At 45.1% G+C, this 21261-nt stretch overlaps 1 protein-coding gene across 1 annotated transcript in view; it reads left to right on the plus strand.

The window, feature by feature from the left end:
* mfsd8l1 (major facilitator superfamily domain containing 8-like 1) overlaps positions 1-21261 on the plus strand; it is an 82727-nt gene that overhangs the window by 47802 nt on the left and 13664 nt on the right. The window contains exons 8-10 of the mRNA XM_070882297.1: positions 8816-8899; positions 11382-11511; positions 12613-12735. Coding sequence (XP_070738398.1) covers positions 8816-8899; positions 11382-11511; positions 12613-12735 — 337 coding nt within the window. The remainder of the gene's footprint in view (positions 1-8815; positions 8900-11381; positions 11512-12612; positions 12736-21261) is intronic.

The following is a 21261-nucleotide window of genomic DNA, read 5'->3' on the forward strand; positions in this document are numbered from 1 at the left end:
GACTTGCTTCCACTCCCAAAGTGAGTTCTTTGATGGCTGAACAGTCCGATATGAGAACCACAGACTCTGTTACAGGTGGGACAGAGGGAAGGGGTGGGTGGGGCTGGTTTGCCGCGCACTCCTTCCGCTGTTTGTGCTTGGCCTCTTCACGCTCTTTGCGTTGAGACTCAAAGAGCTCAACGCCTCCCTGGATGGACTTTCTCCACCTCCGGCGGTCTGTGGCCAGAGTCTCTCAGGTGTCAGTGGTGATGTCGCACTTTACCAGCGAGGCTTTGAGGGTGTCCTTATAACGTTTCTGCTGTCCTCCTTTGGCTCCTTTACCATGAAGGAGCTCCGCATAAAGCATTTGCTTAGGGAGTATCGTATCTGGCATGCATACTATGTGGCCTGCCCAGCGAAGCTGATCGAGTATGGTTAGTGCTTCAATACTGGGGATGTTAGCCTGGTCGAGGACACTAATGTTGGTGCACTTGTCTTCCCAGGGGATTTGCAGGATCTTGCGGAGACATCGTTGGTGACATATCTCCAGCGACTTGAGGTGCCTTCTATACATCGTCCATGCCTCAGATCCATACAGGAGGGCGGGTATTACTACAGCCCTGTAGACCATGAGTTTGGTGGTAGATTTGAGGGCCTGGTTTTCAAACACTCTTTTCCTCAGACGACCGAAGGCTGCACTGGCGCACTGGAGGCGATGCTGAATCTCCGCATCAATGTCTGCCTTTGTTAAGAGGCTCCCGAGATATGGGAAATGGTCCACGTTGTCCAGGGCCGCGCCGTGGATCTTGATGATTGGAGGGCAGTGCTGTGCGGTGGTGACAGGCTGGTGGAGGACCTTTGTCTTACGGATATTAAGCGTAAGGCCCATGCTTTCATATGCCTCAGTGAATACATTGACTATATCCTGAAGTTCAGCCTCAGAATGTGCGCAAATGCAGGCGTCGTTCGCAAACTGCAGATCAACGACAGAGGTTGGGGTGATCTTGGACCTGGCCTGGAGGCAGCATAGGTTAAACAGCTTCCCACTGATTCTGTAGTTTAGTTCCACTCCAGCGGGGAGCTTGTTGATTGTGAGGTGGAGCATGGCAGCGAGGAAGATTGAGAAGAGGGTTGGAGCGATAATGCAGCCCTGTTTGACCCCGGTCCGGATGTGGATTGGGTCTGTAATGGATCTATTGGTAAGGATCATGGCCTGCATGTCATCGTGAGGCAGGCGAAGGATGTTGACAAACTTTTGGGGGCATCCGAAATGGAGGAGGGCGCTCCATAGATCCTCACGGTTGACGGTGTCAAAGGCCTTTGTAAAATCGAAAAAGGCCATGTATAAGGGCTGGCGCTGCTCCCTGCATTTTTCCTGCAACTGGCGCGCTACAAAGATCATGTCTGTTGTGCCCTGTAGGGGACGAAATCCGCATTGTGATTCTGGGAGGAGCTCCTCGGCCACAGGGAGAAGACGATTGAGGAGAACTCGAGCGACAACTTTCCCAGTGGCTGAAAGCGGGGAGATTCCTCTGTAGTTGCCACAGTCGGACTTGTCCCCCCTTTTTAAAGATGGTCACAATCACTGCATCTCTCAGATCTCCCGGCATGCTCTCCTCCCTCCAGATGAGAGAGATGAGGTCATGTATCCGCGCCAACAGCGCCTCTCCACCATATTTTAGCACCTCAGCAGGGATTCCATCCACACCCGTAGCCTTGTTGTTATTAAGCTGTTTTATGGCTTTGCCTACCTCGTGTAAAGTTGTGGTTTCACTGAGTTGATGGCGGGTCACATGCTGCGGGATGGAATCGAGAACACTCGAGTCAAAGGCAGAGTCTCGATTGAGGAGATCTTCAAAGTGCTCCTTCCATCGGACCCTGACAGCCTCGGTGTCCTTGATGAGTGTTCCCCCGTTCTTGGCCAGGAGTGGGATGGGGCCTTGGGAGTTTGGACCGTAGGTGGCCTTGACTGCAGCGAAGAATCCTCGCATATTGTGGCTGTCGACCAGTTGTTGTACCTCTTGTGCTTTCTCCATCCACCACCTTGATCTTTAGATCCCGAGTTTTTTGTTGGACCTGAGCCTTGAGCCTTGAGCCGTCTAATGTTGTTTTGCAGCTCCCGAGTTGGGCTGAAATGATCGCCGAATTGATCGCCCACACAAGGCCCATCGCAAGTTTCGGCAACTAGCATGCACTTCGCTGGGCTGATTCAAGGCCAAAAAGATCGCTGAGAAATAGTTGCTTTTACTGGGCATAACAGAAGGAAATGGGCACTATGGACGCCATTTTGAAGATCAGAGGAAGGGTGGAGGCAACAGAAAAGAAGGAGCTGAATAGTTGTGAGTTATTTAGAGAGTTATTTAAAGATAATTCAACTCAGAATATTAGATTAGGGTTTATATAATATATTAGGTATTGTATAGGCATTTTTTTTGAAAAGTGCTTTTATATATAGTGAAAATAATTACTGATATTGTTGGGGCCTATTAGACTGACTGGTATACAGTGTAGAGAGTGCAGAGAGTAGAGAGATCAGTTTAATTTAGTGAAACTAATTGATAGTGATGGGGCCTATGCTTTCCCTGCCATTACTTGTAACTGTTCACACGCTGGTTACTGAAAGGATCAATAGAAGAGGTGGCAGAGTAATGCGTAGACAGAGACGAAGATGGAGGAGGCGGCCGTACAGCCAACGAAGGTACTTGGAAAAGCAATCTAACCTGAACTTGTCTGAAAACGCTTGTCTTAGGAGGCTGCAATTCCAGAAGGAGGTCATCGATGAGATATGCCAACTCGTCAAGGGTGATCTGCAGCCTTCCAGCACCATCAGAACCGCACTGTCCATTGAGGTGAAGGTTACTGCTGCCCTAGCCTTCTACGCATCGGGATCTTTTCAGGCTTCAGCTGGCGACATCTGCCATATCTCTCAGCACGCTACACACTGCTGCATTCGACAAGTGACTGAAGCCCTTTACGCTCGCAGAATGAACTTCATAAGCTTCCCAATTGTTGTGTATGGAGAAAGAGTCAGACTGAACACTGTGAACTCAAAGTAAAATGTGACGTTAGTCTTTTATTGCAGGTCTCCAGAGTGCCTCTCCAATCTGTGAAGCCTCCTTAAATATCTGTTCTCCCATGGGATTATGGGATCCCTTGGGACTCCAGGGGATGAGCCCTCTGGTGGCTGTACAGAGTAAATACAAGTTTACATATATAACACCAATGACCAGGGAGGCACAGACAGAGAGGGCTTTGGGTTTCTACAGGATATCACACTTCCCTAAGGTACAGGGAGCAATAGACTGCACGCACATTGCCCTGAAAGCACCCTTAAAGAACGCGGAAGTGTTTCGTAACAGAAAGGGGTTCCACTCCCTAAGTGTGCAGCTTGTTGCCGACCACAACCAAACAATCATGAGCGTAAATGCTACATTGCCTGGCAGCATCCATGATGCACACATCCTATGTGAGAGTGCTATCCCTGACCTGTTTGTCAATCAGCAGAAGGTCACGGTTGGATGCTGGCAGATAAAGGATATGGCCTTGCCAGTTGGCTCATGACCCTTCTGCGTAATCCCGTCACTGAAGTAGAGAAGCGTTATAATGAAAGTCACATAGCAACACGCAACATCGTTGAAAAGACAATTGGAGCCCTAAAGCAGAGCTTCAGATGCCTGGATCATTCTGGTGGCAGCCTACAGTACCACCCTGACCAGGTCGCTAAGTTTATTGTGGTGTGTTGCATGCTGCATAACCTAGCTATAAGGAGAGGACAAGTAATGCCAGATCGGGCTGCAGGTCCACCTCCAGAAGGAGGGGAGACAGAAGAGCCAGCCGGTGAGGAGGAAGAGGATGCAGGCGAGGATCTAGGGGAGCGCCATCAGCCTGGCGATCTAGCACCCCCCCCTCCCGAAGACCAATACCCATTGGCAGTTACACGGCTGCTAACCTGTTGCGTTAGCAGCTCATTTCTGAACGCTTTGCATGAACTATCATTATGGATGTTCAAATGTTAATTTATAGTTAAGGTTAATCAAAAGTTTCATTTGCGTAGGGTTTCATTTTTGTCTTAGCTGCACTGACCTGGCATTGACATTAATGCTTAGTTTAAGTAAAATACGGCTATAATAAAAGATTGAACAAATAATGATCGACTGTAAATATGTTATATGAAAATGTTATCCTTAATGTAACTGAGAGAAGGCACAACAATTGTTGAATTAAATTTTTTTTTTTTAAATTAACACAACGAACGAATGAATTAAAAAAAAAAAAAAAAAAATAGTTAGCAACACCCTCCCCCCCACCGCCCCCCAACCCACCCTTCCCCCAAACCCGATATAACCATGAACAAAACACAATTTAACAATGAAAACACCCCCGCCCCCCCCCCCCACCTGCGGCCACATTTCCTTCCAGGTCCTTTCCTACCCCACCCACCCGTTTTGGTCTACGCCGACCGACACAAGTGTGTTGTGCAGCGTGGGACGGCAAGACTTCCTGTCGAGGTCAAGGAGTGGAAACAGAAGCCCTGAGGCTCCACTTCCAAGTCAGGAGGAACTGTGTCCTCTGTACTCGCTTGCATGCTAGGGATCTCGCTGCGAGCCGACATGACACCTTTGGGTGCAGCGCCGTGTCCAGCCAGCAAGGGCATTGGTTGCGGTGGTCTGCTCACGTATCGCCTCCAACGTCTCCCGTGCTATCTGGGTTTGCATGGAAGACCAGTTGGAGCAGTTCATGCTGAACTCGCTCCGGGTTGTTGGAAACTGGCTCCAGTTTGTGGAGAAACCCTCGAACCCTGATCACCACCGTCTCCCTGCACAGGGACATCAAGCACTCCGTCTGCCTCTCCGAGGTAGACGATTGCTCACCTCGCTGACCCGACCTCCTTGGGGTCGGCGTGTGCAAAATTTCGCACCTTGGCGTCACCACCTGCACACCGCTTGGTCCCGATGCCTCATCCATCTCAATAGAGATGACCACAGGTTGTTTCCTTCCTCCCTCTTTTTCTCCCCCCCCCCCCCCCCCCAAAAAAAATTTTTTCTTTCCTCCTCCTTCTCCTTCTCCTTCTCCTCCTCCTCCTCCTCCTGCTCTTCTTCCACGCTAACTATTACCTCATGTTCCTCCTCCGAGGTGGTTGATGCTGCAGATGGTTCCGCACAAGAGATTGTTGTGCAAAATCATAGCACATGGTATTGGGGGTAATATACTGACATGGATAGGGAACTGGTTGGCAAACAGGAAGCAGAGAGTCGGGATAAACAGGTCCTTTTCAGAATGGCAGGCAGTGACTAGTGGAGTGCCGCAGGGCTCCGTGCTGGAACCCCAGCTCTTTACAATGTACATTAACGATTTGGATGAAGGAATAGTGTGTAATATCTCCAAGTTTGCGGATGACACTAAACTGGGTGGCGGTGTGAGCTGTGAGGAGGACGCTAAGAGGCTGCAGGGTGACTTGGACAGGTTAGGTGAGTGGGCAAATGCATGGCAGATGCAGTATAATGTGGATAAATGTGAGGTTACCCTTTTTGGGGACAAAACCACAAAGGCAGAATATTATCTGAATGGCGGCAGACTAGGAAAAGGAGAGGTGCAACGAGACCTGAGTGTCCTGGTTCATCAGTCACTGAAAGTGGGCATGCAGGTACAGCAGGCGGTAAAAAAGGCAAATGGTATGTTGGCCTTCATAGCTAGGGGATTTGAATATAGAGGCAGAGAAATCTTACTGCAGTTGTACAGGGCCTTGGTGAGGCCTCACCTGGAATATTGTGTTCAGTTTTGGTCTCCTAGTCTGAGGAAGGACGTTCTTGCTATTGAGGGAGTGCAGCGAAGGTTCACCAGACTGATTCCAGGGATGGCTGGGCTGTCATATGAGGAGAGATGGGATCAACTGGGCCTTTATTCACTGGAGTTTAGAAGATGAGAGGGGATCTCATAGAAACATATAAAATTCTGACTGGACTGAACAGGTTAGATGCGGGAAGAATGTTCCCGATGTTGGGGAAATCCAGAACCAGGGGACATAGTCTTGGGATAAGGGGTAGGCCATTTAGGACTGAGCTGAGGAGAAACTTCTTCACTCAGATAATTGTTAACCTGTGGAATTCCCTGCCGCAGAGAGTAGTTGATGCCAGTTCACTGGATATATTCAAGAGGGAGTTAGATATGGCTCTTACGGTTAAGGGGATCAAGGGGTATGGAGAAAAAGCAGGAAAGGGATACTGAAGGAATGATCAGCCATGATCTTATTGAATGGCGGTGCAGGCCCAAAGGGCCGAATGGCCTACTCCTGTTTTTGTGTTTCTATGGTGCTGGAGGAGTGGACGGCTCCACTGACACAACCTTATCAGGAAGACCTTAAAAAGACGAATGACATTTCTAAACAACTTATTAGGACATTAACGGTGCTCATTAATAGTAAACATACATATCAATATTTTTCAATAACCCATAACATAACATTACTTTTCAATACCCCATATGCACAAGGGTTTACCAGGGCTGCCATGACATCATTTGTACATTATTCGTACATCAAAAGTATATTGCATATTGCATTATAATTGCAGGACATTACATGTGTATCTAAGAGAGATTTTTAAAATGTCTTTAATGTTTGACACATTGCACAGTTCCCATTACTCACGAGACTCTAGGGTGGGTTCGGCCACACCACGGGTTTGACCGAACGGCTGTCAGGTCCCAGTAAAGCGACCGCAAGCTCCTCCTATTCCAATAGCAGCTGTATATGAGCAGAGCCGCCGCCCGTCTTCCTCTGCTCGACGCAATTGATAGATATCTTCTTTTGCAAATGATGAGAGAACATAGCATGGTATAAGCTAATGGACAGTAATAAACATTTAAGAATAACAGATTTAAATTCAATGCCGGAGATGCAATGTTCAATTAGAAATTTGCATTGCATATGAACAATATTTCACAATATAAAATTCAACTTACTGTTAGGATGCATAAATGAATTCATAATTTAATTAAATGATACTATAAAGAAATGAGATTCAAGATTCTAATTAAAATTTGCATGCATCATTAAAATATTACATATTTAAAATAACATTTAAAATAGAACACGCTGCTTACTCTGGCTGCTGCCAACAAGCTGTTCCACCTTTTCCGACACTGGTCAGGTGTCCTTACTTCATTTAATGCCGATGTCACAACATCGGCAATCTCCTGCCAGATTTTGCGGTACGCACGGGGTGGTGGTTTCCCATGCCCACCCCGTGTCAAGTCATCCCACCTGCCCTGTACATTATTTACCAAAGCCTCTTTGGCCTCCTCGCTGAAGGGTTTTGCCCTCTTCCTCTCAGTCTCACCCTCCATTTTAAAGTATAATTATATATAGTACACTATTAAATTACAAAAATAATTTCAAGAATTTCAGTGCAATGAAACACTGTAAAGTAAAATAATATAAATTATTATTTACTCCAAAGAACTATTTTCAGGATCGCTATACTCCAACCAGCCCAACAAATCTCCTCTTCCTCGCTTCCTTCCTTCGCTCGCTCTGTCTGCACTCTCACTCTCTTTTTTTCTCTCTCTCTCTCTCTCTCTCTCTCTTTCTCTTTGACCTTCCCTGTGCCTTCTGAGCATGTGTGATGACCCCTGACCTCTCAAAACCCGGCAAAGAAAGTCAACCAAAAATAAAATCCCGCACATGCGCAGAATAGCGTTGCTAGGGAAGCGTTTTTTTTAAAACTTCCGTTTTTGATGGGCAATCGTGAGATGGCCGAAAAATCACATCGCCCATTTGACATCGCCAGGGTAAGGCCGAGTAGAAAATCGCGCCAAAAAAATGGGCCTTGTGCCACGATCAGCAAGGCTGAGACGTCCCACATCGCTGGAACAAGGCCCATTTTTTGGGGCTTTAGCCACCTAGTGGAAAGTCTAGCCCATTTATCCATGTTAATGTTACTAACAAAACTAGTATTAAATTCTAATATTCAAGCATCATCTTCAAGGGTGAAGACTGATGGAAAGTACTCATTTAATATTTCCATCATACTTAGTGAGTCCTTTTGTAACCTGTCCTTGAACACCCTTCAGTGGACCAATACAGTCTTTGATAGTTCTCTGACTCTTCACATAACTAAAAAAGCTCTTCCCATTATTGCCACAGTTGTCTACAATCCTTTTTTTCCATTAGCCTTTTTACTGATCGAATAGCAGCCTTTGTTTGCTTTAGTTCCTTGTATTCAACCCTGTTTATTTGAATGTTAAATGTATTTAAGTTATGTTCTCTGCTCCTCATGGTACTGTGGTATTGTATATGAAATTAATGTTGTTGAAAGCAGAGAGCCTGGCTTACCTTGCTCAATAGATGAAAGTAGAGATGTACAGTAGATTAAATAAATCATACCTTTTTGTTGTTTTGAGACTGTTGTCTGTGAGTGATCCCAAGTCAATAATGCGAATGAGAGTTCTTATAGTGGGAAAGCAAAACCTTCAAATGGTTTAAAATATAACTCTTTCCCCCCCCCCCCGCCCAATTTGAACTCTGGGATTTGATATTGTGACTGCCATTGTGCGATAATGTCCATACTGAACAGCGAATGATTCACTGCAAAGATATCCAAAGCTTTTTGTTATGTAATTACTACAGTAAATATGTGCATTGCTACTTATTAGACAGTCCTATAAATCTTTTCTGTAGCAACTGAAATAACAAAGCTTCAAATTTCTATGTACAATTATTTGACATTTTTCTGTACAGCTGTGTGAAATTTTACATATGTTGTACAGTCTTACCTTTTGAAATAACACATGCTGAATTGTACATTTGTTAAGTCAATATGCTGTATTTTCATTTTAGACAATGGTCACCCCAATGACACAAACATATTTCAACTTTGAAGAATTGGAGAACAGTTTGATGTACTGTATATGCGGTGTAGAGGTAAGTAAAAATTGTAATTCAAAGTCGTGATGAAGTATTGTGGATTTAACCGTTGATAATTAATCATCTATAGCTATTCCAATGGAGCAGATTTTGGGTGAATAGGCTCTAGAGAGAAGTGAAATGATTCCTTGGAAAAGATCGTTTTATACAATATAACTGCAACACTCTTTCAACAGAAAACTTGTTAAACCTACCTGGAATTGATTTAAATGTGTAGACAGTGTGGATGCTACTGCCCTAGCTTCCTAAGTCAGTAGCTGCAGTATAAATGCAGCCTTGGATTAAATCAAAATCTTCATTACTTAGAGCTTTATTTGACTCCATGATGCTGTACACCGTGCAGCCTTGTCCACAAGAACTCAAGACAAAGTACGTGTAATGAGAGACAATGTTGTCATTTTTCTTGAGGTAAAAAAAAACGATTTATCTAATAATCGAATTAAGCAACATAGCTAACACATCAAAATGGGACTTTAGTCTTTAAAAAAATATTTTGATTATTTGATGATTTTGAATGAAGCCACTTTGAATTAAGATTAAACCATTCTTGTAAAGATATTGGAGGATGGTGGTGCTAGTTACAGATGTCCCAAACTTTGAGGAATTTGGGTTACATTCCCAGTATTGCATATTCATTGGGCTGGATTTTGCGGGCGGGGGGGGGGGGAAATGAGCGGGTGTGATCAATGGCGGGTCGGTTGGGTATTTTCTTTTTCCCCAGTGGGTTGGGAACCCGCCGCCACGCCCCTTTACCAAATGTCGGGTCTATCAGTGCCGAGTAGACCCAACATGCAGTGGCGGGGAAGGCATTTAAAATCATTAGTGGCTTGTTTACACCCACTTATCAATGCTTTGTTCCAGCTTTTTGGATTTGACAGGTCGCACACCAATTTCCCGCTGTGCCTAGACCGGTCTGTGATGCTGAGGCGGGAGGTCAGTGGCCATTGAATCAGCTGATGAGTCAACAGCTTCAAATGTCAAGTCAAAGCTCCCAGATAATTAAGAAATGTTCTCTTAACCACTAGCTTCTCTAAACAGCATTTCCACTACAGATTCACGATGTTGCAAGTCTTTACACAAGTCTCCATCCAGTCTGATCTTATTACCTCTACCACCATTGACAGATCGCTTTTGTCATCTGGCCTTCACCTGCCATCTATTCCATCAGCATCAGTGCCCTTGACACACTCTCGCCTTGGTCCTCAGAATTCCACCACGATCAGGCCCAACGCCAACAACACAAACTTTCCCCGCAATCAACTGATGCTGCACAGGACATGGGATCTGCACCCGACCACATTGCTGCCGGGAGGCCAGGGATGGCCTCACCATGGCAAGATTTACTTCACTTGACGCTGTACACCCTGGCTGCCACATGATGTGTTAGGTTGGCACCACCCCACAACAACATGATAAATCATCCCTATAATGCCCAACCCATTCCTTTCACACATCACCATTGCTGGGAGTACCGTTATGTCTCACTATTCACTGCAACTCACTAAGTCACTTCCAAAGGTGCACACAGATCTGTCCAAAAATGCAAGGTGCTGAAAATAAAGGTTTCATGTTTGACATCACATTAACAGAAACTTTACATGCACATTGCATAAAGCACTCAAGTGCCTCATGGGAGTGTCGTTAGTTGGTATGATTGCACTAGTGTGAGTGTGAGGGGTGGCTAGTGAGATGGAGATGTGATGATGTGAATAGAGAGGGATGGGTGGAGGTGCAAGGTAAGTTGGTGTGAGTAAGGATGTGCAGAAGTAAGGTATGGAAAGCAGAGTGATGGGGATGTGATGAGAGGCACAGCAGGATGAGGTTGAGTGTAGCTTTGTACTAATGTTTTGTGATCTACTGAGATCATTGAAACATTTGTCGCACTGCATCCCTGCTTGTGCCCTCCTCTGCAGTGTGCAACCAGGCTGAATTGATCTCCTGGGGAGGTCCCTTCTGCCCATGGGAAGGGAAGAGGACCTCCTTGGGTGCTGTGACTTCTTCCATAAGAACATGGGAGACCCTGGGTGCAGCCTTGCATCTCTGTGCAGTACTTGTCAGTGTTCTATAGCACCGCAATGCTGTAGAACACGGACAGCACAAATGTCAAAAGAAAGCTGGCCGTGGTCCCTTTTAAGGAAACCGGCTGATGACGTGTCATCAACTGACATCACCAGACTCCCTTTCTCTAATTGGCCAAGAAACGTGTTGGGCGGGCTTTACAAGCCCACTCGAGGGAAATTCATTTTAAAGGCTGGGATGGAGACAGCAATGGGGTCGGAACCTGCCACCACAGACCTGCAGAGGTTCGTAAAATCGCAACCATTGTTTGGAAGTCTACAAGATGTTTGATTTAAATGGAAAGAAAGGAAATAAAATTAGAATCTAAATGCAAATATTGTCTATTTGTGGCATTTAAAATGAGACTGCATTAGCATTTTGGAATTGTTTTTGGTGTTAAAATGTAAATTTTGTTTTATAGGTAATAGTTGGATTCTTTCTTGTGAGGTGGCTAAGCACTAAGTTTGCAGATCGAGTAATCCTGGCAGTAGGTCTTATCATATGCAATATTTCTTGTATTTGGTGCTTAGTCTTCCTGGCAAACCCAAAAGGTAACAATTCTGTTGCATTTGAGCCTTTTTATGCCTTTCATTAGGTTTTCTAGAATAAAACATTCCAAATTCTCCAAATTCTGGGGCTGCCTTTTGTTGCCGTTTCTCAAGTATTTGTTTTCAAAAGTTACAGCAGAGAAAACACAAGGTCAGTTGGGTGTGGTTTCTCACTTTTTTGCTCCCCTCCCCCCCCCCCCCCCCACACTTTTTGTGATAAGTGTTTATATTGGAAGTAGGTTTTAATGTGTGTCATCTGCTACACAGCTTTATATACGGTTTTCAGCATAACTCATTTGCTGTAGCATGTAGGATTGAGAATTGTGTTATGCATTTTACATTGATGCATTTTTATTAAGCAAGTACAAACTATAATTTCTGGTATAGACAAAAGTAATTTTTCTAAGATGAAGTACATGCCCATTGCTTTCTCCAAGTAAGTTTATATTTTAATTCTTGGGTATCAATCAATTAATTTTTCATAGCCCTTGCAATTGAAGTGAACTCAAACAACATGAAATGAGTGCTTCTTTTCTACGTGATGCAGAATAAGCCTCAATGGTGTATCTGATGATTTTGCATGTATAATCATATGAATTAGTGAAAAATGTCTAACCATTTTTGCTCTATTGTTTTGATTTAAAACATTTCTGGTGAATGCACATAGGTGTTAATTCTTAGTTCTACTACGTACCATGAAACACAGTCGATAAGCTTCGCAATTATATATTATGACTATATTTAAAAGTAAATGTCCCCTGATGTGAGTGACAAGGTTCTGCTCCAGATTTCCAGTGCCCCTGTAGCTCTGTGGGTGCTTGCCTCTATTATGCAAGTTAACTCATCCTTTGGAATAGGGACAAAGTCATTAGGACAAGTAGGGATCCCTGCCCGCTGCACTTCTGGCGGCACAGCTCCCAGACCAATATTTGTACTCTAGGGTCATGTATGCACAACTTCAACTTCTCCCTCATTGTTTATAATGTTCTTCAAACTCAAATAGCAACCCTATTGTGTCCAATTATCCATTAATTTATATGTATTTCAGTAATCCCTGATCTGTTTTTTTTAACCATGTGATCCTCTTGTTTTTTTTCTTTGCAGGTAATTTTGCCATGTTGCTGTCTGAGTTTGTGGTAGGTGTGTTTCTCCAAATTCTGGGGCTGCCTTTTGTTGCCGTTTCTCAAGTATCTTTGTTTTCAAAAGTTACAGCAGAGAAAACACAAGGTCAGTTGGGTGTGGTTTCTCACTTTTTTGCTCCCCTCCCCCCCCCCCCCCCCACTTTTTGTGATAAGTGTTTATATTGGAAGTAGGTTTTAATGTGTCTCATCTGCTACACAACTTTACATATGGTTTTCAGCATAACTAATTTGCTGTAGCATGTAGGATTGGGAATTGTGTTATGCATTTTACATTGATACATTTTTATTAAGCAAATATTTCAAAACTCCCTTTAACAACATTGTTTGCACATGTTTCAAGGCCAGTACAATAGAAACAATATAATTTGTAAGCTACAGAACTGTTTTACTAATTAGTCCAAGGAAAGTCAAATATGTCATGCCTGATGTAAAGAAAGATCATCAGGAGTAGGGCTGTCCACTGATGATTCTAGAGTGATCATCTCCCAACTCCTCCGATAATGTGGCCTAGGTGAGTTGCTGCAGTGTATCCTGTAGATCAAGCATGCCAGTCGACAGCAAGATAATATCCAGATCTGGTCTGATATGTGGCAAGTAACATTTGTGGCACCTAACTGACAAGTTTTTTTTAATTTCAAAATATATACTTTATTCATATAAAAATTTGCACGATACATTGGAAGGCAGTTCAGTACATTTGGATGCGGTCAGCAATTCCATACAATACATTTGGATGCTGACGGCGGTTCCGTTCAATACATTTGCTTGCTTTACCTTTTAGGGTACAATTTAGTACAATCCAGGATACATTGTAATACAGTCATCAAATTACATTACATGTGGCACTATACAGTACACGGAACGGGTGAGAGTACAGTTACATTTCTTTACAACATACATTTACTAAACAGTTGCTGAACTTGCATAGGTGTTTTCAGATCATGGTGCTCTATGTGTACAAAGGTTTACAAGTACAGCCCGAGGGGAATTTTATACTGATTCCAGCCCCTGGGTTTACCGTGGCAGAAGGGCCTTAAACTGTGGCTCTTCCTCACCGTGCCTTTGTGGCGACTGCACCAATTTTTAGTGTGTCCCTCAGCACGTACTCCTGGATCTTGGATTGCGCCAGTCTGAAACATGCAGATGTGGATATCTCCTTGCTCTGGAAGACCAGCAAATTTCGGCAAGACCAAAGTGCGTCTTTCACCGAGTTGATGGCCCTCCAGCAGCAGATGATGTCTGTCTCGGCGTGTGTCCCTGGGAACAGTCCGTAGAGCACAGAGTCCTGTGTTACAGAGCTGCTTGGGATGAACCTCGACAGCAACCACTGCATCTCCTTCCAGACACGACTTGCAAAGGGGCAGTCCCAAAGGAGATGGATGATACTCTCGTCCGCACCACAGCCAACTCGGGGGCAGAGTGCTGTGTCTCTGAAACCCCGGCTGTGCATGAAGGATCTGACGGGTAGGGCCCTTCTCATCGCCAACCAAGCTACGTCTTGGTGCTTATGTGAAAGTTCTGGCGATGAGACATTCTGCTAAATGAGTTCGACAGTCTGCTCGGGGAACCGTCCGGCAGGATCCATCATCGCCTTCTTTTGTAGGGCGTCCAGGACCTTGCGTGCCGACCACTGCTTTATGGCCCTGTGGTCAAAAGTGTTTTTCTTGAAAAAATTTTCCATGAAGGAGAGGTGCTGAGGCATAGTCCAACTGCTTGGTGCGTTCCGCGGCAGCCTGGCCAGACCCATCCTTCGCAACACCGGGGACAGATAGAATCTCAGCACCTACTGACACATGGCGTTTGCGTACGAAGGGCACCTAAGTGACAAGTAATGATCATCTTGAATGAGAGAAAGCCCAGCGACATCCCCATAAACCATCAAAGGCATCACCATCATGGAATCCCCAACCATCTACATCTTGGTGATACCCATTGACCAGAAGCTTAACCGGACCAGCCATATCAAAACCATGGCTACACAAGCAGAATAGAAGCTCTTGCTTGGTTGGGTGCAGCTACAACAACTCCAGTGAATGTCAGTACCATCCAGGATAAAGTAATTCACTTGACACCCAAGTCACCAACTAAATATCCACCCATTCCATCATGAGTGTACTGGCTGCAGTACGTTTGATCTACAGGATACATCATCAGCCATTCCCTTTCCTGCGTTCTCTATCAGCAACAAGAGCGGCAATGTCGTGGAAATACCATCGCCTCCAAGTCACATGCTATCCTGACTTGGATGTATTTTGCCATTTCTTCATCAGCGCTGGGTCAATATCCTGGAATTCCTACCTATATCATTCTGGGAGCAGCATCACCACAAAGACTGCAGCAGTTCAAGGAAAAGGCCCATTATCCCCTTATCGGGACAACATGGGATGAGCAATAAATGCAGCTTGCCAACATTGCCCACATCCTGGGAACAAATTAAAAATTTACACTAGAATTGTAACTAACTTAAGTTAGAAAATTGGGATTAGTTGCCTGCATGATTTGTTAAACCAGAAAGTGGTTGAGTTCAGAACCTTTGTATGTCCACACATTTTGTCTGAAACATCGGCTTTAACTGAAGCAATTAGAAAAATGTTTTCTCAGCTACGCAACTAACAAAGGATTCTGACAAGGAAGCCTTTTGCTTCCCACCTTTCTGTCAAGGAGCTCTTGCTATGGAGTTCAGTATCGGTATTGTGCATATACCTGTATGTCTTTATAATAGAGCTGGAACAAGAACAGGAGGAAGAGGACACAAAGAGTAAGGTTATATCAGAGTCTACAGTCCATGTTGGTCTCTGCCTGAAAAGAGGTCTACCTAAGGAAGCAACAGTTTAGTAAGGAGGCATAGAAGGAATCCTATACCCTGTTGCAAACTGACTTTTAAACACCCTCTCAAACACACAAAAACGAGCAGATTAATTTGAGATTAAACTTCATATAAACACTGGTTTTATTGTACACATGGATATCTACAGCAAATGCATCTTATTACCACTGGTACCTCTCAACTATGCTTAAACCTATCCTGAGGACCAAAGATACCAGTGGTGCTTGGCTGCAATGTGGTGGCACAAGCTTCTTGAGACTTGTCCCAGAGCTTTTATGTCCTGGTGGTACTCTTCAGCAGGCTTGATCTCCAGTGGGGCCGTATGGGCAACTTGGTCCTATATCTTGACCCATACATGAGCAGGCACTTGGGGTTGGCTAGAAAAGGCACATGAGCTATCATCGGGAGAGTTGGCATCATAAAGACATATTTTAGTCATGCCACTTATGGTGGGCCCTGAATGCCCACTGTTTACTGGGAAAGAAATTCTGATAGTTAAATCCTGCAGCCGCTGAGATATGGCACCCTGAATCCCTTGAAAGTCATATTTCATCGCTTTCTTCCAATTGCCCTCCAAGGCCTGAAGGCTAATGATCATTCACTTTGGATGTACCATCTGCTCCGGAGGCCTCGTCAAGGAGGGCAAATTCTCATGAAACCTCCAACCGCTCCAGGTAGCACAATATTGTATCTAACTATTCTTGGATATTGACACTCAGGATGGTATTGGACTTTGCCATGATCCCTGACGGCAGTTTAGGGTCTTCTGAAGACAGCCCTCAGTGCCTCTATGTGAATATGATGCTTATCCAATGTTTTTTTTTTAAAGAGCGGGTCCTCTGAAATCCGAATCTGCAAGCCTGGGTGGCAGCGAGTACATGCAGAACTGCTATTCCCCACTGTCAGATCTCACTTTTACTTTCACCTGTCATTTTTCAGCTGACTCCTCCAGCACCATGAGGGTAATGAATGGAGGAGTATCTTGCATATAAAGAGATTGCAAGGAAGGGCCAGGGGGAAAAACAGGTGGCTGTTCTTAGAAACATAGAAAATAGGTGCAGGTGTAGGCCATTCGGCCCTTCGAGCCTGCACCGCCATTCAATGAGTTCATGGCTGAACATGCAACTTCAGTACCCCATTCCTGCTTTCTCGCCATACCCCTTGATCCCCCTAGTAGTAAGGACTACATCTAACTCCTTCTTGAATATATTTAGTGAATTGGCCTCAACAACTTTCTGTGGTAGAGAATTCCACAGGTTCACCACTCTCTGGGTGAAGAAGTTTCTCCTCATCTCGGTCTTAAATGGCTTACCCCTTATCCTTAAGCTGTGACCCTTGGTTCTGGACTTCCCCAACATTGGGAACACTCTTCCTGCATCTAACCTGTCTAAACCCGTCAGAATTTTAAACATTTCTATGAGATCCCCTCTCATTCGTCTGAACTCCAGTGAATACAAGCCCAGTTGATCCAGTCTTTCTTGATATGTCAGTCCCACCATCCTGGGAATCAGTCTGGTGAACCTTCGCTGCACTCCCTCAATAGCAAGAATGTCCTTTCTCAAGTTAGGAGACCAAAACTGTACCCAATACTCCAGTTGTGGCCTCACCAAGGCCCTGTACAACTGTAGTAACACCTCCCTGCCCCTGTACTCAAATCCCCTCGCTATGAAGGCCAACATGTCATTTGCATTCTTAACCGCCTGCTGTACCTGCATGCCGACCTTCAATGACTGATGTACCATGACACCCAGGTCTCATTGCACCCCTCCTTTTCCGAATCTGTCACCATTCAGATAATAGTCTGTCTCTCTGTTTTTACCACCAAAGTGGATAACCTCACATTTATCTACATTATACTTCATCTGCCATGCATTTGCCCACTCACCTAACCTATCCAAGTCACTCTGCAGCCTCATAGCATCCTCCTCGCAGCTCACACTGCCACCAAACTTAGTGTCATCCACAAATTTGGAGATACTACATTTAATCCCCTCGTTTAAATCATTAATGTACAATGTAAACAGCTGGGGCCCAGCACAGAACCTTGCGGTACCCCACCAGTCACTGCCTGCCATTCTGAAAAGTACCCATTTACTCCTCCTCTTTGCTTCCTGTCTGCCAACCAGTTCTCAATCCACATCAGCACACTACCCTCAATCCCATGTGCTTTAACTTTGCACATTAATCTCTTGTGTGGGACCTTGTCGAAAGCCTTCTGAAAGTCCAAATACACCACATCAACTGGTTCTCCCTTGTCCACTCTACTGGAAACATCCTCAAGAAATTCCAGAAGATTTCTCAAGCATGATTTCCCTTTCACAAATCCATGCTGACTTGGACCCATCATGTCACCCCTTTCCAAATGCGCTGCTATGACATCCTTAATAATTGATTCCATCATTTTACCCACTACCGATGTCAGGCTGACCGGTCTATAATTCCCTGTTTTCTCTCGCCCTCCTTTTTTTAAAAAGCGGGGTTACATTGGCTATCCTCCACTCCATAGGAAGTGATCCAGAGTCTATGGAATGTTGGAAAATGACTGTCAATTCATCAGCTATTTCCAACACTACCTCCTTAAGTACTCTGGGATGCAGACCATCAGGCCCTGGGGATTTATCGGCCTTCAGTCCCATCAATTTCCCCAACACAATTTCCCGACTAATAAGGATTTCCCTCAGTTCCTCCTTCTTACTAGACCCTCTGACTCCTTTTATATCCGGAAGGTTGTTTGTGTCCTCCTTAGTGAATACTGAACCAAAGTACTTGTTCAATTGGTCTGCCATTTCTTTGTTCCCAGTTATGACGTCCCCTGATTCTGACTGCAGGGGACATATGTTTGTCTTTTCTAACCTTTTTCTCTTTACATATCTATAGAAGCTTTTGCAGTCCATTTTAATGTTCCCTGCAAGCTTCCTCTCGTACTCGATTTTCCCTGCCCCAATCAAACCCTTTGTCCTCCTCTGCTGAGTTCTAAATTTCTCCTAGTCCCTGGGTTTGCTGCTATTTCTGGCCAGTTTGTATGCCACTTCCTTGGCTTTAATACTATCCCTGATTTTCCTTGATAGCCACGGTTGAGCCACCTTCCCTTTTTTATTTTTACGCCAGACAGGGATGTACAATTGTTGTAGTTCATCCATGCAGTCTCTAAATGTCTACCATTGCCCATCCACTGTCAACCCCTTAAGCATCATTCGCCAATCTATCCTAGCCAATTCACGCCTCATACCTTCAAAGTTACCCTTCTTTAGTTCTGGACCATGGTCTCTGAATTAACTGTTTCATTCTCTATCCTAATGTAGAATTCCACCATATTATGGTCACTCTTCCCCAAGGGGCCTCGCACAACGAGATTGCTAATTAATCCTCTCTCATTACACAACACCCAGTCTAAGATGGCCTCCCCTCCCCCCTAGTTGGTTCTCGACATATTGGTCTAAAAAACCATCCCTTATGCACTCCAGGAAATCCTCCTCCACTGTATTGTTTCCAGTTTGGTTACCCCAATCTATATGCATATTAAAGTCACCCATGATGACTGCTGCACCTTTATTGCATTCACCCCTAATTTCCTGTTTGATGCCCTCCCCAACATCACTACTACTGTTTGGAGGTCTGTACACAACTCCCACTAGCGTTTTCTGCCCCTTGGTATTATGTAGTTCCACCCATACCGATTCCAGATCATCCAAGCTAATGTCTTTCCTTACAATTGCCTTAATTTCCTTTTTAACCAGCAACGCCACCCCGCCTCCTTTTCCTTTCTGTCTATCCTTCCTGAATACCCTTGGATGTTGAGTTCCCAGCCTTGGTCACCCTGGAGCCATGTATCCGTGATGCCAACCACATCGTATCCGTTAACTGCTATCTGCACAGTTAATTCGTCCACCTTATTCCGAATACTCCTCGCATTGAGGCACAGAGCCTTCAGGCTTGCCTTTTTAACACACTTAGCCCTTTAGAATTTTGCTGCAAAGTGGCCCTTTTTGTTTTTTGCCTTGGGTTTCTCTGCCCTTCACTTTTACTCATCTCCTTTCTGTCTTTTGCTTCTGTCTCCCTGCATTGGTTCCCATCCCCCTGCCATATTAGTTTAACTCCTCCCAACAGCACTAGCAAACACTCCTCCTAGGACATTTTTTCCGGTCCCGCCTAGTTGCAGACCGTCTGGTTTGTATTGGTCCCACCTCCCCCAGAACCAGTTCCAATGCCCCAGGAATTTGAATCCCTCCCTGCTGCACCACTGTTCAAGCCACGTATTCATCTGAGCTATCCTGCGATTCCTACTCTGACTAGCACGTGGCACTGGTAGCAATCCCGAGATTACTACTTTTGAGGTCCTACTTTTTAATTTAGCTCCTAGCTCCTTAAATTCGTCTCGTAGGACCTCATCCCGTTTTTTACCTATATCATTGGTACCAATGTGTTCCACGACAACTGGCTGTTCACCCTCCCTTTTCAGAATGTCCTGCACCCGCTCCGAGACATCCATGACCCTTGCACCAGGAAGGCAACATACCATCCTGGAGTCCTGGTTGTGGCCGCAGAATCGCCCATCTATTCCCCTTACAATTGAATCCCCTATCACTATCGCTCTCCAACTCTTTTTCCTGCCCTCCTGTGCAGCAGAGCCAGCCACGGTACCATGAACTTGGCTGCTGCTGCTCCCCCTGCTGAGTCATCCCCCTCAACAGTACTCAAAGTAGTGTATCTGTTTTGCAGGGGGATGACCGCAGGGGATCCCAGCACTACCTTCCTTGGACTGCTCTTCCTATTGGTCTTCCATTCCCTCTCTGGCTGTGGACCCTTTACCTGCAGTGAGACCAACTCACTAAACGTGCTATTCGCGTCATTCTCAGCATCGTGGATACTCCAGAGTGAATCCACCTTTAGCTCCAATTCCGCAACGCGGTCCGTCAGGAGCTGGAGGCGGATACACTTCCCGCACACGTAGTCTTCAGAGACACCGGAGGCGTCCCTGATTTCCCACATCGTACAGGAGGAGCATAACACGTGTTCGAGCTCTCCTGCCATGACTTAACCCTTAGATTAACTTAAATTGGCAACAACAGTGTTAAAAGTTACTCACTGATGTAGAAGAGAAAAAATAAAAAACTACTTACCAATCACTTACCCCCTTGGCTGTGACGTCACTTTTCTATTTCTTTCTACCTCTTTTTGCATTCTCCCTGTAGCTGCACAAGCACGTCTCTCCACGCACCTCCGATGCTGCTCACGACTCAGCGACGCACCTCGCGGCCTTTTATAGGCCTCTCCACGCTGCTCCTGACTCAGTGAGGTTGTTAAACCTCCTGCAATACAAGGAGGTCAAGAGCTGCCTTAGCAACGTTCCTCCACAAAGCATGTACCTAACTCTGGTGGCCAACCCAAACATGTTCCATTTTTCTGTTACCAGGACATATAGATCCAGTTCCCTGGTTTGCCACTTGTTTGCTTTCAGTTTGGCTACAATCAGAGTCACCCATTTGTTGGCTTGTTCCATTGCCGCTAGTGTCCCTTTTAAGGAATAGTGGGTTTTATATCTCTTCCAGATATTTACTGCCCCTATTCTCTTCATGGAAGATTTGCTGCCGAACTCTCTCCTGTGCTACTCCCTCCCCCCACCCCCCCCCCCCTCCACCCCCAAACCCAGTGTATCTGAGGGGTGTCAGCTATATTTGCGCAGCCCACATACCTCTGCCAATATAAATTGTCAGAGTCCTGCAATTTACAGCCGTACAACTATTTGAAGTGTTCTGTAGAGCCCCTAGCCTAAAACTACTTAAA

The sequence above is a fragment of the Pristiophorus japonicus genome, chromosome 6, assembly GCF_044704955.1.
Source record: "Pristiophorus japonicus isolate sPriJap1 chromosome 6, sPriJap1.hap1, whole genome shotgun sequence".
NCBI classification, from domain to species: domain Eukaryota; kingdom Metazoa; phylum Chordata; class Chondrichthyes; family Pristiophoridae; genus Pristiophorus; species Pristiophorus japonicus.